Source organism: Cervus elaphus, chromosome X, assembly GCF_910594005.1.
Source record: "Cervus elaphus chromosome X, mCerEla1.1, whole genome shotgun sequence".
Taxonomy (NCBI): Eukaryota; Metazoa; Chordata; class Mammalia; order Artiodactyla; family Cervidae; genus Cervus; species Cervus elaphus.
The window spans coordinates 29,994,569-30,011,020 of NC_057848.1; the positions used below are offsets into that span (position 1 = coordinate 29,994,569).

Sequence of the window (16,452 nt, forward strand, 5' to 3'; positions counted from 1 at the left end):
TGGGCACTTAGGTTGTTTTCAGGTCTTGGCTATTGTAAATAATGCTACAGTGGACATGGGGGTATATATATCTTTGAGTTAGTGCTTTTTATTTCTTTGGATAAATACCCAGTAGTGGACTTGCTGGATCATATTGTTGTTCTATTTTTATTTTTTTGAGGAACCTCCATACTGTTATTCATAGTGGCTGTACCAATTTACATTCCCACAGTGCATAAGGGTTGACTTTTTTCCACATCCTCACCAACACTTGTTTATTCTTGTATTTTTTCTAATGTCCATATTAATAAGTGTGAGATGATATCTTGTAGGTTTGATTTGCATTTTCCTAGTAATAATATTAAACATCTTTTTATGTACCTGTATGCCAACTGTATGCCTTTGGGAAAATGTCTATTCAGATCCTCTGCCCCATTTTTAATCATATTGCTTGTTTTTGTTTACTGAGGTAAACAAATTCTTTATATATTTGGATATTAATCCCGTATCGTATATGATTTGCAGTCATTTTCTCCCAGTCAGTAGGTTGCCTTTCCATTGCGTTGATGGTTTCCTTTGCCATGCAGAAGCTTTCTAGTTTTACATAGTCCCCTTTGTGTTATTATACTTCAAGTTTAATGAATGAATTGGATCTATATGTGTTAACATGGTTACTAATGTATTCCCAGATATGTTTCATGCTAGTTTTGGAAATTATTATGTGTGTAAATTCAGAAGTACTCATTTTGTGAATATATAGCTAATTTGTATATGCAATTTGATTGTGTTAGGTATTTTGAAGATTACAGAGTTTAACATCTTATCCTTTGTATCTGGTAACTTAAGTAAATGAGACATATACTGAAAAGCTAGCAATAAACAGTGATAGTACTACTGAGATCATAAGACATTATAAGTAGCTTCTGACCTACACAGTCCTTTACAAAGTCTATTATATGTTTGCTACCAAGCACAGACCTGATCACTGACTGGAATACTCTGTTTTTTTCCAGTCTTGTAGATCATGCACCAGCATGTGGTCATTGAAGGCAAGCAGGAAAGAGGCAAAGGAAATAGCTCTTCCCACTCCCCTATGCCTTCATACACCCCTACCTGTCACTCTTATCCACACAATGAAATGCTAGTGTAGATTCAGTGAAGAAACAAAATCACCACACATACACATTTATACGATGTCCTTTTTCAACTCACAACCTAAATGTGGTCTTCTGAAATTTTTCCTCATTAAAATATATATCCATTCTCACCAGGAATAAGGGTAAAATGATTCACTAAAATAAGAATGATTACTATAATTCTGATAAATAATTATATATATATGTATGTATAATTTTGCTAGGTATTTTAAGCTGTATTTTAGTTATGTACATATGTGTGTGCTTAGTCACTTCAGTTGTGTCTGACTCTTGGTGACCCTATGGACTGTAGCCCACCAGGCTCCTCTGTCCATGGGATTCTCCAGGCAAGAATACTGGAGTGGGTTGCCGTGCCCTCCAGGGGATCTTCCCAACCCAGGGATTGAACCTGGGTCTCCTGCTTTGCAGGTGGATTCTTTACCACTGAGCCACCAGGGAAGCCCATCTTAGTTATGTATTGGGCCTAAAGCATAATGTGTTTTGTATGGTAATATTAGTAATATTCAAGTTAAAAATTAAATAATTATAGTATATGATTTTCCATTTTTAGAAAAACCTGAACTCTAGATACATTTTGTCTCTTTCCTAATTATTGCCCTTGAAATCTTGCTATTCACAACCAGTGACTGTCAATATCTCCTGTACTGATTTCATACCCATTTGTATTAATTTTGAAACATATAATTGGGATAGTTACAGTCCCAAGTTACTAAATTAAAAAACAATGCATGATATTTTTCAGAAGAACTTTTTCATGTGAGCATTAAACCTTGCCAGTTCTTAACACTCAAATAAGAAAACAAGCACATAAAATATATCAGACTATCAGACTTATTCCTGTCAGTGTGAATCAGAGGATTTTTTTTCCTATGGAGTAGATGTAATTATTTAATTAAAGTTTCAAAATTGGAATGGCTTATAACTTTTCTTTGCATAATATATTTTATTTTATTTTATTGCATAATATATTTTAGAACAAATCAGTCAGGAACTCTCACTATATTGGGTTGTAATATCTACTTATTGCTGATCTGATTATATACTTTTATTAGTTTAGATAAGAGGAATTCATTTCTAGAAGATAAAAAGGATTAAATCCCAATCTTCAGTTTAGTCCTATTAGAGTTTTCCTCTTGGCTTTTTTTTTTCATTTATTTTTATTAGTTGGAGGCTAATTACTTTACAATATTGTAGTGGTTTTTGTCATACATTGACATGAATCAGCCATGGATTTACATGTATTCCCCATCCCGATCCCCCCTCCCACCTCCCTCTCCACCCGATTCCTCTGGGTCTTCCCAGTGCACCAGGCCCGAGCACATGTCTCATGGCTTTTATTGAGTCCTTTCCTTTTCACATGTGATTATGTGTTCTATCCTTTTTGTTATCAAGTGTATTATAGGAAGTTAAGTGTGTTCATCAACTAAATTTTGAGAATTAAAAAGAAATTCTTTTGTAATGTTGCAGTATTTGAAATTCCTGGTAAGAAGTTCAACTTCAAAAAAAAAAAAAGAAGTTCAACTTCTTCATCTTCTCTCAAAAGTCAGTCTAATATTTTACCTCGTAATAAATGTTCAGTCTCTGTCTAGGGTTAAGAAACCAAGAAAGTAGTCTGGGGATATGGAATAAAGTCCAACAGCAGAAGTGATATATTAACCACACTGAAACCTTGCTGTTGAAACGCCCTTCTGTCTCAGCAAGGTCTTTTATATTAGGAAAATAATGAACGCCAAGGCACGGGCAGCATACAAGGAAGCAATTCAGCAACCTTACTAAACTTAGGAATGGAGTTTCGAAAAAACAACTTGCTTCAGGTTGTCTGAGCTAGCAGAACTGACAAAGTGAAAAGTGCTAAAATCTGGCTTTTTTTACTGATTCTACTCTATGTCTACAGTTTCCAGTGTATATTATTCAATTAAAATGTTATTTTACCAAATTCCTTAGTGCAGTATCTGGTACATAATCGGTGTTGCTGAGTGAATGAATGAATGAGTGAATGAATATCACAGTGTGTAAGAGATAAATTATATTCTGCCTTAGAAACTAAATATGTTAATTAAGTTGTACATAAATGATAAATGGACTTGATGACAGAACAATCAAGAGTTGAAGTGGTCTTTCAATTTAATTCCCTCTTTGTTTTTCATATGTTATTTATATCTGAAAGGAATATCATATAAATGGTCCTTTTGAAAGAACGTTATATCCAAGAAATAGACTATATTTTGTACAAAATTTATTTTAAGCTTACCTTCCACCAGTAGTGAGGAGTGGTTCAATCTCTAAATGTTCTTATTCTTATGAATTTGACTTAACTTAAATTTATCACTGAAAATAAAAGGAATGTTTGTTTGTTTAAGAGCATTTAGGAAAGATAGAAAGTATAAAGAAGATAATTAAAAGTCTCATTAATTCCAACAACAGAGAAAACTATTTTTAATACTTTGGAGTAAAAGTTTATTTTGAAGGTGAATTTTAGTTCATTCCTCACTTTAATAAGATTTATCTTTTGGACATTCAGTTTATGTTTTCTAGGTGGCTGTTTGAATTTTACAGTTAATTAAGCTATTATTAATCTGCTTCTTTGTACTGAATTACCTGATTTCATTAGTTTATAGGTCAGTTGTGTTTTATCTCATTGTTTCTTTAGCAGGTCGAGAAAACTCCAGTGGTGCCTTCGTAGCAAAAGCCAGAAAAACTATAAGTGACAAATGGGAAAGTCAGCTGTGGAGAGAGAAGAAGTTCGGCTTGATAGATCACCTGCATTACAGCCAGGTTTATCCTGAAAGTATTCCACGAAAATTTAGTTTCGAGCACAGACATTTTCTTAGTCGTCAGTTTAACTCTCAGCCTGCAAAATACATACCACCAGAAGGAAGGGTCCCAAAACTTGATAATTTCAAGAGCGCCCGAAGCCTTGGACATTTTGAATTAACTATCTTAGGTAAGTCACCTGTTCTTTTCTTTGAATGTTACTGTCTCCTTGTGCTTTGTTGCTCAGTCATGTCCGACTCTTTGTGAGCCCATGGACTGTAGCCTGCCAGGGTCCTCTGTCCATGGAGATTCTCCAGGCAAGAATACTGGAGTGAGTTACCATGCCTTTCTCCAGGGGATCTTCCCAACCCAGGGATCCAACCCAGGTCTCCCACATTGCAGGTGGATTCTTTACCATTTGAGCCACCAGGAAAGCCCTTGTGAATGTTATTTACTTGACATAATCTAAATACAGATGATACTATTTTGCTTAAAAAAAAACTAAACACTCCACCTCCACCCACCCCCAAAAAAAATGTTAAACCCAAAGAGAGCTCCTGTTTGGCTCAAACCAAAGGAATGGGAACACATCCTAGAATACATGAAGCTTTAATTGTGGGCTTTTAAATACTGGCAAATCCTTGGAAAGTATTTGGGGAGAGAAGAGTAGGAACCAAGGGAACTTTTCTATCCCCTGAATGACTCTCTCTAAAACCGATTTTCTTCTCCTTTAGACACCACTTTCTTGCTCATATTCTCTGCCTTTCTTTCTCAGTGCATCTGAACCATTGAAGGGTAAAATGTCAGTTAAAGAGAAAGGGATAATAAAGAGAAGATCCTATGAACTTCTGTCTGTTTAGCCTGTGAAGAAGATAAAATTCTCAAGTAACTTAGGTTGAAAAGAAAGAAGCTACTGAAAAAAACTGTCTTGTCTTTCTCCTTTTTTGGCCATGCTGCACAGCATGCAGGATCTTCGTTCCCTACCAGGGATTGAAACCGAGCCCCCTACAGTGGAAGCTCGAAGTCTTAACCACTGGACCACCCAAGAAGTCCCAAAACTATATTGTCTGATAAGTGACAATAAACTTATTTTCTCAGGTTGTTCTAAACTGACATGTAGCTATGGAACTTATAAAAATTTAAAGTCAACACATTTTTAAACTTCATTTTTAAGTTTTGTTTCTCATGAATGAAAAATATACACAAAAATTAATTATAAAATAAAATCTTAGCCAAAGTGAGATACTCTCTAGATCAAGGGAAATTTTTTATTTGTACTTGAAAGGAAGATCTGATTACCTTAAGTGAAAGAATGATGAAATGCCATTAGCAAATTAATTTAATGCCTGAAAGAAAATGCATTTCATGGATTTTTATATCTCTAGTACTGGAATGAATTACCTTGACCTCTATCAAGATTCCTTTTTCCCCTTTACTCTCTCCCACTCTTCTTCCCTACCTCCTCACATATAAATATTACATCCATGTGATTGTGTGTATGTATATAATTTATGAAAAGTATGAATTCCCACTGACTGTTAGACAGTCTCAGATCTAAGTTTCAAATGCTTCTTTTTACTAGACTGCATTGCTTGGTCTCTTTGGGTAGTTTATCAATCTTAGTTTTATATCCAGGAAACAAAAATAACGCAGAGATTTCCCATACATAACAAGAATTAACCATGAAAATCATGAGTTCATTTGGAGTCATAGAAATTGAATATTTTTCTTCTTTTCAACATGTTACTGATCCTGTAAACATTTCAGCTATCTTATGTATCACCTAAAAGCAAGATTCAGATGTAAAGGAGGCTAATTTGTTGTTGTACCTAACCAGCTGTAATTCATGTTAGAATTGGACTGTTTTCTATCCTATCATTTTTCAAGGACGTAAGTGGATTTACAGGGATAAAAACATTGAAAAATAAGCTACACGTGGATTAAATAAAACAGAACATTTAAAATAAAACAGAAAAAGTAAGTATTACTGCTGCTGCTGCTGCTAAGTCACTTCAGTCGTGTCCGACTCTGTGCGACCCCATAGACGGCAGCCCACCAGGCTTCCCCGTCCCTGGTTACCGGCATTCAGTAGTAATTTCCTGTGAGTTTTCTTGCAGGAAGGGAGAAAAGGGATTGTTCCTGATGAGGTGCTTAAATTTAAAGATAAAAGAAGCCTGGATATCTTCTAGTCTTACCCACTAGATAGGTAAAAGTCAGGCCATGATTAGAAATCATGTCTTAATCCCTTACCCTTATAATGTCCCTCCCCCCCCTCTCTTCCCTCTTCCTATAACAACTAGTTTGTTCTCTATATCTGTGAGTCTGCCTCTTTTTTGTTATACTCACTAGTTTGTTTTATTTTTTTGGATTCACATATAAGCAATATCATGTAGTATTTGTCTTTCTCTGTCTGACTTATTTTACTTAATATAAGCTCCCTGCAAGTCCATCCATGTTGCTGCAAATGGCAAATTTTTGTTCTTTTTTATGGCTGAGTAGTATTCTATTGTGCATGTATACCACATCTCCTTTATCCATTCATCTGTTTATGGTCCCTTATGTTGCATCCGTATCTTGGCAGTTATCAGTAATGCTGCTGTGAACATTGGGCTGCATGTATCTTTTCAAATTAGTGGGTTTTTTTTAATATATATAACCAGGAGTCATATGGTAGCTCCATTTTTACTTTTTAATGATGGCTGATCTGACAGGTGTGAGGTATACTTCATTGCTCTGCTGTTTTAGTGTGAAAGCAGTCATAGATAATGTGTAAATGAATGTGCCTGACTATGTTTAACTAAAACTTTATTTTGCTCTGCTGTTTTAGTGTGAAAGCAGTCATAGATAATGTGTAAATGAATGTGCCTGACTATGTTTAACTAAAACTTTATTTATAGACAGTTAAATTTGAATTGCATGTAATTTTCATGTATCATGAAATGTTTTTTTTTTTTCCAACCGTTTAAAATGAAAAGTGTCCTAGGCCATGGATTCTTCGAAACCAGGTAGAGGCTACATTTGATCCCTCCCCCCAGCTCGTAGTTTGCTGACCCCTATTCTAGATCCCTGTTTTCAGATATAACTGGCTAAACCAATGAAGGCAGATAAGTCTGAATGATTTTTAAAGTTCTTCTGACATGAAGACTGTCCACCTACACTGATACTACCTTTTAGTAGTTTATTATCCTTCAGCTTTATCTTACTGATCTCTGGAGGACCTAGTAATTTTGAAGTATCTTATTCTGGGAGCCAGAAAGTTTATTCAGACCATAATCCCATTACTTGGTCGTTAGCTCTGACTGGTCTAGGGTGAATCATTATTGAAAATACTGCACGGAATTATTAATCTTCTTCCCACAATTCAAATGGCTCCCAACAACCAATTGGGTACTGTGGCAGTATCAGAAACCTATCCCAAAAGTACCAATTCTTGTGTTAATAAATCTTGTTATGCCATCTCACTTAACTCAAATAAGTAGATAGTATGTGCTAAAATCTCAGCCCATTGCCTATTACATAATAACACACTTCAAAGAGAAGATATTTGAATGAAGTAAGATGAAATTTTCAATGTGTTTAGCTCAAGTATAAGCTTTTTAATCTGTTGGTCAATTTTAAGAATTATTTCTCACTTAAAATATAAGAAGATACTTCTCAAAAGCTTGATTGGACTCAGAGATGGCATTAGTACATCATTGATTCTGCAAACACGAATTTATTAATAGTTGCCCATGAAATGCTATGAGTCAATTAAAGCTTAAGTGTTCTCTCTTCAATTTGCATTTGACTTAGACAATAAGGAAAATAATTACTCAGCCAACCTTTAGTAATCCTCTGAAAGCCATCTGTTTATCTCTTGGATATCAAGAGATACAAACTCCAGTAACAGTAGGTGTAATTTAAGGAGAGTGTTAAGATAGTGTTTTCTTGACTTTTTAATCAAGATTTTTTGTCAAAAAATTTTGTATCATTCTTTTCCTTTTCTGAAAAATGCATTTAAATCATCACAAATTGTAAGTAAGTAATTGCATTAATTGTAACATCAAAGTAATGTAATATGTTGTAGTTACATGGAAATCATAAGGCTTTACTTATCTTGATTTTTTCTCCTATTAAAGCAACCAAACAAAGCAACATAATTCCTGCCCTCCTTGGTACTAGCTTGCAGGATCAGGACCAATTATTTGTAGCCCTGAGGTATGCCTCCTTCCATGTTGAAGCCTACTTGAACCATTAAAATCTGAGTAGAACTGGATTCCCTCACTCTTGGTTTCTTCACTGACTGTATCCTTAGGATATCCTGTTCCACTGACATGCTTCTCATTCTTGTATCTCAAATGGAGCAGCACACTGGATTGTATGGGTTACTGTTGCTACCCCTTAATTCTGTCCCATATTCCATTGCATAATAAAAGTAATTTAATCCTTAAACCTTAAGTACCTACTATCAGATTTCATCAGTGTAAGACACACTTTTTTACCCGTATGTTAACATCTTTTAAAATGGATATGGATCTTATAATCGATGCCATGCCTTTGTTTAATTGGTAGTATTTGTTTCCTTAGTGGTGTATAAAATTATCATCTTAAAAAACAATGATGTCTTAGATTTCATAAAATATAGCATATACCAAGTACTATGCTAGGTGGTGGGATCCTACCCAACACATACACACAAACACACAGACTTTCATTGGAAAAGGAATACAGTGATAACAAAGAATTTGAAAAAAAAAAAAAAGAATTTGAGAGGAAGATATATAAATTGCATACAATACACTTTACAAATGAGGAATATGAGCTTATTTGTTTGATTTTCTATTTCTCTCTAATTTTTAATATAATCTACATATATTGCCACATTTACCTAGGTAGTATGTTGTGAGTTACCTAAGTAACACATAAATTGTCACCATTGAAGTGCATTATACCTGTACATTGTGGGGAGGATATTGTGTTTATCTCTTTTGCTATTGTGAATATGGATGAATTTATATTTGAATACAGTGCACAAATGTCCTAAAATCAAACTAGTTGAAAATTGTACATTGAAATGTGCACGTATACATTCTTTTACTCAATTTCACACAAATATTTACTGAGCACCTAAGGCATGCTCAGTGCTGTTCTGGGGACTGAGGTTACATGAGTTAATGCAAAAGATAACAGTCCTGTGGTGAAATGAGATATGGTGATCAATGTTGGAGAGTGCTGTCATTGGAAATGGCTAAATTTTAAATGGAGTGGTCAGGGAGGTCTCCCTAAGAAAATAACATTTCACCGGACACCTAACAGAGGTGAAGGAGCAAGCCGTGTGTTTATCTGGGGAAAGAACATTCTATGTACAGGAACATCAGGTTCAGGGGCCTTGGGCATATTTACTTATACATTTGCACTCTGAACTCTAGTTTTAGCCAAACAACTCATGACAAATTTTACCAGTAATGTTGAAGCTAAACTCACAGTATTCTATAATTAAGAAAGCAACTCATGATAGTATCAATGACACAATGATAATAAAGCTATATTCCTAAAAATCAAGGTTTCCAACTTGATATTTTCTCAATTCTAAAGCACTCTTTCTCTTTTTTTACATTTGCAAGTTGGAATGCATCTTATGGTTAATGGGTACATTTAATGCAGTGTTTTCTTTTTATTGAAAACCCATTATTAAATTGATGGTATGCCTTAGATTTGGTATTAGAATCAAGGAAATAGGATACCAGTATGTGCACACTGACAGGAGTTTTGCAGCATTGCTGAGTTATAAGGGAGTTATAATACTGAATTGGAACCCACAGTAAATTCTAGATGGTATGACTATTTTAGTTTATGAATACCAGATTTTAATAATCCTTAAAAAGTTTTAAGTAGCCCTTAGTTGTTTGTTAAGTTAAAGCTATGGAACTTAGTGTTGTTTACCCATAAAAAACAAAGAATGGACTTGCGTTTCTGGATCAGTTTACAGCTTAACTGGAAGGACTTGTTTGCATATCGTTGGCTCATGCTCTGTACTTAAGAATTGCTATGGGATGAATAGGGTAGATACTGAAGTCATAGAATCTATAGGACTTGCTGAGTAAATATCAGGGAAGAATGAAAGGGAAGAGTTAAGGATAACTTCTAAGTTTCTGGTTTGAGTGTCTGGGTGAAATTTTTCCTTGATCCAGTCAAGATGGTTTCCTTACTCTGGCCTGTACTTTTGGCTTCTCCCTGTCCTACCTGAAATACCCTTCTCGCTGTTTATTTAAATGCTACTCATGCTTGAAGACCCAGCTGAAACCCTTGCCTGTCAGAAGTCTTTTTTTAATCCACCCTAGTTGACACTGACCCTCATAAAGAGACAACAGACATAGGTCAGGATGCATGGTGGTGATTCCCCCAAGCTGCAACCTTTTCTAGCCCTAATGGTGAGTGACTGAAATTTTTCTTGTATGTTTGAGGACAAATGGAACCTTGGTACTTCCATCCCTGGCCTTGCTTGAGTCTTATACCGTAAGTCCAAAATGGCAGTAAGAAAACCAGTAGTTATCTCTGAATTCTCTTGTCCTGTAATGGCATCTATCATAAATGATGGTGAAAATTCTCTACATGTCTTCATTTTTGTGACTAGGCTGTTCTCTAGATATTAAAATTTAAGCAGTCCATCAATATGTAAAAGATTTGGGACTGTTATTTCCAATGATGATGCTAGATTGCTCCAAAGTGTCTGCCCTTTCAATCAGTAGAATGTATTCATAAGCATTTGCACAGCAAAGGGTTTAGTTCCTTAGTTTTGAAAGTTATTTTTTTACAGTTATGAAGCTATCTGGCACATGTGAGGATCAGACCATCAGATCTGGCCTCATTAGCACCATGTTACTAACTACAGTTTTAATAATGTGTGATTTTTCTATAACAGGTCTGAACCATGAGATAGCAATTGATGTGGCTTTCCTCCCCATGTATTCTCCACAAGATATCCGAACATCTCAAGTAGACACATTATTAACCTGCATGAATTATAGCTGTGTGTATCCACAGGCATCAACTGCCACTGAAAAAGTGACAGGTTCAAGAGGACTTGCAGGTAAGACAATCTCAGTATCTATGCAGTCAGAAAATAAAATTAATTAATAATGCAAATGGTCCTAACCTTAAGATGTTACTATATAAACAGTTCTAGCTTTAACATTTGATACAGTTTAAAGAGTTATTTGGTAAAAGTACCCAAAGATAAATGAGAATACATTTTAAAATAAAATTGGATAGATTAATGGTTTCTATTCCAGGCTGGCATTAAGAATATTCTCTTATAATACATTTCTAAATGTAAGTATTTGCTAAACCGAAGTGGTATGCATATGGAACAGTGCAGCTTCTACTCTTCTCTCCTTTTAATTCAGGCAAGACAGTTTGTCCTTTCACCTTATAATTGCCTGAAATTTCAGTGCCTCCATACTGTGTGCTTAGTCACCCAGTCGTGTCCGATTCTTTGTGGCCCGATGGACTATAGCCCGCCAGGCTATAGTTATTGGTTATAGTCCATGGTTATTCTCCAGGCAAGAATACTGGAGTGAGTTGCCATGCCCTCCTCCAGGGGATCTTTCCAACCCATGGATAGAACCCAGGTTTCCCGCATTGCAGGCAGATTCTTTACCATCTGAGCCACCAGGGAAGCCCAGGAACACTGGGGTGGGTAGCCTATCCCTTCTCCAGGGGATCTTCCTGACCCAGGAATCAAAGTGGGGTCCCCTGCATTGCAGGTGGATTCTTTACCAGCTGAGCTACCAGGGAAGTCCCATACGATAGTACAGTACAATTGTTTTCTCTTATAATTACTTAGTTATTCAAGTGCTATGCAATAAATTCCTTGAGGACTGCTAAGCATGTGTGTAATCCCAAAAGTAAAACCCTTCAACCAACGAATTGTTTAGGCTGCTATATAACATCCTGAACTTTAAATCATTTTTATATATGAGTAAAATTACATGTCCAATTATACTTATCCTATTCACTTTCTTCTGTCATTTCTATTTCCTAAGCATGTGGTAAAGTTTCTAGCCATTTTCATTGAGCTTATATGAATATTCCCTTTAAAAAAGCACTAAAGAAAGGCCTTATTATCTTGGGATTTTGTGGTGGGTCTTTCTAAGCTGATGAAACTCTTGAGTGTATGTTGTTTTTAAACAAGTCTTAGCAGTTGTGCCTGATGATGAAGTAACTTTTGGCAGTAATGGTTACTGCAAACTGAACTTCCCTGGTGGCTCAGATGGTAAAGAAACTGCCTGCAATACAAGAGACCCAGGTTCAATCCCTGGATTAGGAAGATACCTTGGAGAAGGGCATGGCAACCCACTCTAGTATTCTTGCCCAGAGAACTCCGTGGATAGAGGAGCCTGGTGGGCTACAGTCCATGGGGTCACAAAGAATCGGACACAACTGAGCAACTAACACTTCACTTCAAACTGAACTTAAGTATCCAATTTTGTAAGAGGTTCTTTATTTTTCCCACAGTCCATTTTAAAGATGATATAACTTGCAGTATTACTTCTTTCGGGGCTTCCCAGGTGGCTCAGTGGTAGAGAATCCGTCTGCTAATTCAGGAAACACAGGAGATGCGAGTTTAATCCCTGTGTCAGGAATATTCCCTGGAGGAGGAAATGGCAACCCACTCCAGTGTTCTTGCCTGGGAAATCCCATGGACAGAGGAGGCTGGCAAGCTGCAGTCCATGGGGTCACAAAAAGTCAGGCGCAACTGAGCATGCACACACATTACTTCTTACATTTCAGCTCCTTAGACTGTCAGTGACTCCAGATTCGGTAATTAGGGACCTAATCTGTACTTTAAATGTTTGTGGAACTCTTTTGCTTCATTGCAGTATCTTGCTTGCAGTATCCACTTCTGTCACGTTTCTTCTGCTGTCTGTGTATGTTACTAACGATATAAAAAAATGAAGACAAAATTCACAGTTACCCACTACTTGCTAGTGCCAAAGTTCTTCCAGCAGTCACTTAACATGATCATGTCAGAATACCTGGTACCATTCTACCAGAGCAGTTAATATTTGGGACATGAAGGGCAAGAATCTCTAGAAGAGAGAAGTGACATAATCAAAAGCAAGGTAATTCATTTCAAACATGGAATACCATATTTTTCATGGCATAATGATAGTGTCCATTTAGCTCTGTGCAAAGCATTGTGCCTGGACATTTTACATAAGTTACAACTAATCCTAACAAGAGCCTTGCAAGGTAAACATTATTATCCCCTGTTGATAGATGATTAGACTGAAGATCAGAGAGTTTCATCAACATAGATAACAGCTAGGATTTGAACACAGATCAATTTGTTGCGAAATATTTCCATTCTCTCCGTAATTACAAACGAAAAGATAACGATACATGAGACAGCAAAAGAGACACAGATATAAAGAACAGACTTTTGGACTCTGGGAGAAGGCAAAGGTGGGATGATTTGAGAGAATAGCATTGAAACATGTATATTACCATATGTGAAATAGATGACCAGTCCAAGTTCGATGCATGAAACAGGGCACTCAAAGCCGGTGCACTGGGACAACCCAGAGGGATAGGATGGGGAGGGAGGTGGGAGGGGGGTTTGGGATGGGGGACACATGTTCACCCATGGCTGATTCACGTCAATGTATGGCAAAAACCACCACAATATTGTAAAGTGATTAGCCTCCAATTAAAATAAATTAATTTTTAAAAAAATATACAGAATAATGTAATGCAGTGGCTTACAGTATAACATTGGTATCATCTTTTCAACATTTTTATGAACTAGTTTTTTATTATAAAAGCTGTCCATGTTCATAATTTAAAAATTCAGACAATACCAAAAGGTATAGGGTAAAACTGAAAGTTTCCCTCCCTGCCTTTGAAGGTTCATCCCTTTCTACCAGCCCATCCACTCTCTGGAGATACCCTGTATTTGAATCCTTTAAGAAATTATTTTTACATATGACAGTATATTCTTTCTGTCACACATACATGCACGCACACACACACACATACAGTCTGTTTCTCTCTCTCTTAGATACATACATGGAATTATACTAAACATGGTTTCATAACCAACTTTTATCTTTTAACACTTGAATAGCTTTCATGTTAGTATCAATATATAGAGAGCTACCTCTTTTGTTTTAGTAGCTATAAATATTCCACTGTGTAGCTATACCAGTATTTACTTAATTAGTCCCGTATTGATGGACATTTAGATTGTTTCCAAATGTTTTTTATACTGGCAAACAGTACTGCTATGAGTATCTATATCTGTGTGTGTGTGTATGTTGTTGTTGTTCAGTTGCTAAGTTGGGTCTGGCTCTTTTGTGACCCCATGGACTGTACCCTGCCAGGCTCCTCTGTTCATGGGATTTCCCAGGCAAGAAGACTGGAGTGGGTTGCCATTTCCTCCTCCAGGAGATCTTCCTGGATTAGGGATTGAACTCGCGTTTTCTGTGTTGACAGGCAGATTCTTTACTGTTGAGCCACCAGGGAAGCCCCATGTGTATGTATATATAATCTATAATCTTTGTGTACTTATATATCTGTAAGATGAATTCTTCAGTTCAGTTCAGTCTCTCAGTCATGTCCAACTCTTTGTGAACTCATGGACCGCAGCACGCCAGGCCTCCCTGTCCATCACCAACTCCGGGAGTTTACTCAAACTCATGTCCATTGAGTCAGTGATGCCATCCAACCATCTCATCCTCTGCCATCCCCTTCTCCTCCTACCTTCAATCTTTCCCAGAATCGGGGTCTTTTCAAATGAGTCAGCTCTTTGTATCACATGGCCAAAGTGAGTTCAGCTTTAGCGTCAGTCCTTCCAATGAATATTCAGGACTGATTTCCTTTAGGATGGACTGGTTGGATCGCCTTGCAGTCCAAGGACTCTGAAGAGTCTCCTCCAACACCACAGTTCAAAAGCATCAATTCTTCAGCACTCAGCTTTTTTTATAGTACAACTCTCATATCCATACATGACTACTGGAAAAACCATAGCTTTCACTAGACACACCTTTGTTGGCAAAGTAATGTCTCTGCTTGTTAATATGCTATCTAGGTTGGTCATAACTTTTCTCCCAAGGAGTAAGCATCTTTTAATTTCATGGCTGCAGTCACCATATGCAGTGATTTTGGAGCCCCAAAAATAAAGTCTGTCACTGTTTCCACTGTTTCCCCATCTATTTGCCATGAAGTGATGGGACCAGATACCATGATCTTAGTTTTCTGAATGTTGAGCTTTAAGCCAACTTTTTCACTTTCCTCTTTCACTTTCATCAAGAGGCTCTTTAGTTCTTCTTCACTTTCTGCCATAAGGGTGGTGTCATCTGCATGTCTGAGGTTATTGATATTTCTCCTGGCAATCTTGATTCTAGCTTGTGCTTCATTCAGCCTAGTGTTTCTCATGATGTATTCTACATATAAGTTAAATAAGCAGGGTGACAATATACAGCCTTGATGTACTCCTTTCCCTATTTCTTAGATGTCACCAAATTTAGAATTTTTGTATAAGTGAAAAGTTAGTGTTAATCACTCAGTCGTGTGACTCTTTGTCACACGGACTGTAGCCATGAGGCTCCTCTATCCAAGGGATTTCCCGGGCAAGAATACTAGAATGGGTTGCCATCTCCTTGTCCAGGGGATCTTCCCAACCCAGGGATCAAACCTGGGTCTCCTGCATTGCAGGCAGATTCTTTACTGTCCAAGCCATCAGGGAAGCCCAAAATTTTGGTAGGTATTTTCAAAATGTCCTTCAAAAAGGTTATAACGATTCACACTTCAACCAAAAGAAAGAGTGCCACTTGACTCACTCCCTTAAAAATACTAGATAGTATCAGTCTTGTTAATCTTTGGCAGACGATAGGCAAAATGTATCATTATTTTCATTTGTGGTTCTGAATTATTTCTAAGGTTCAATATCTTCATATATTTATTGGCCATTTATATTTTTCTGTGAACTTTCTAGAACTTTCTATGCTAGTTTTTTCCATTTTTCTATGAGTTCTTTTTTTAATGAATTTTTAATTTCTTGCTGCATACTGAAGAAATTTAACCCTCATTGTGTGTTGCAGATACTTTTATCAGTTTAAAATTTATTCAATGGGAATCTTGTTTTGATTTTTTAAGTAATTTTATTTTTATGTATGCAAATATATCAGTCTTTCATTTTTGTAGCTATTGATTTTATGTCAGACTCAAGAAGACATCACTCAGTCCAAGATTTTTTTTTAATTCACTGGGTTTTTTTTTCCTTATACTTTTATATCTTTTTTTACTCACATATAATTTGTATTGTGGTAAAATATGCATAACATAAAATTACCACTTTAACTATTTTAAAGTGTACAATTCAGTGACACTAAGTACATTTACAATGTTGTGCAACCATCAGTGTTAACCATTTTCAGAACATTTTCATCATCTGGAAACAGAAACACTATACCTGTTAAACAATAACTCCCCATTCCCCCCTCTCCTTAGCTCCTGATAACCTCTATTTTACTTTCTGTCCCCATGAATTTGCCCATTCTAGACATCTAAGTGAAGTAAT

At 36.3% G+C, this 16,452-nt stretch overlaps 1 protein-coding gene across 2 annotated transcripts in view; it reads left to right on the top strand.

Annotated features, from left to right (window-relative positions):
- RADX (RPA1 related single stranded DNA binding protein, X-linked) overlaps positions 1–16,452 on the top strand; it is a 74,139-nt gene that overhangs the window by 51,300 nt on the left and 6,387 nt on the right. Inside the window, exons 12-13 of one of the 2 annotated variants that reach the window (XM_043896456.1) lie at positions 3,787–4,080; positions 10,792–10,959. In XM_043896456.1, coding sequence (XP_043752391.1) covers positions 3,787–4,080; positions 10,792–10,959 — 462 coding nt within the window. The remainder of the gene's footprint in view (positions 1–3,786; positions 4,081–10,791; positions 10,960–16,452) is intronic. The other variant, XM_043896457.1, reaches the window with a different exon arrangement.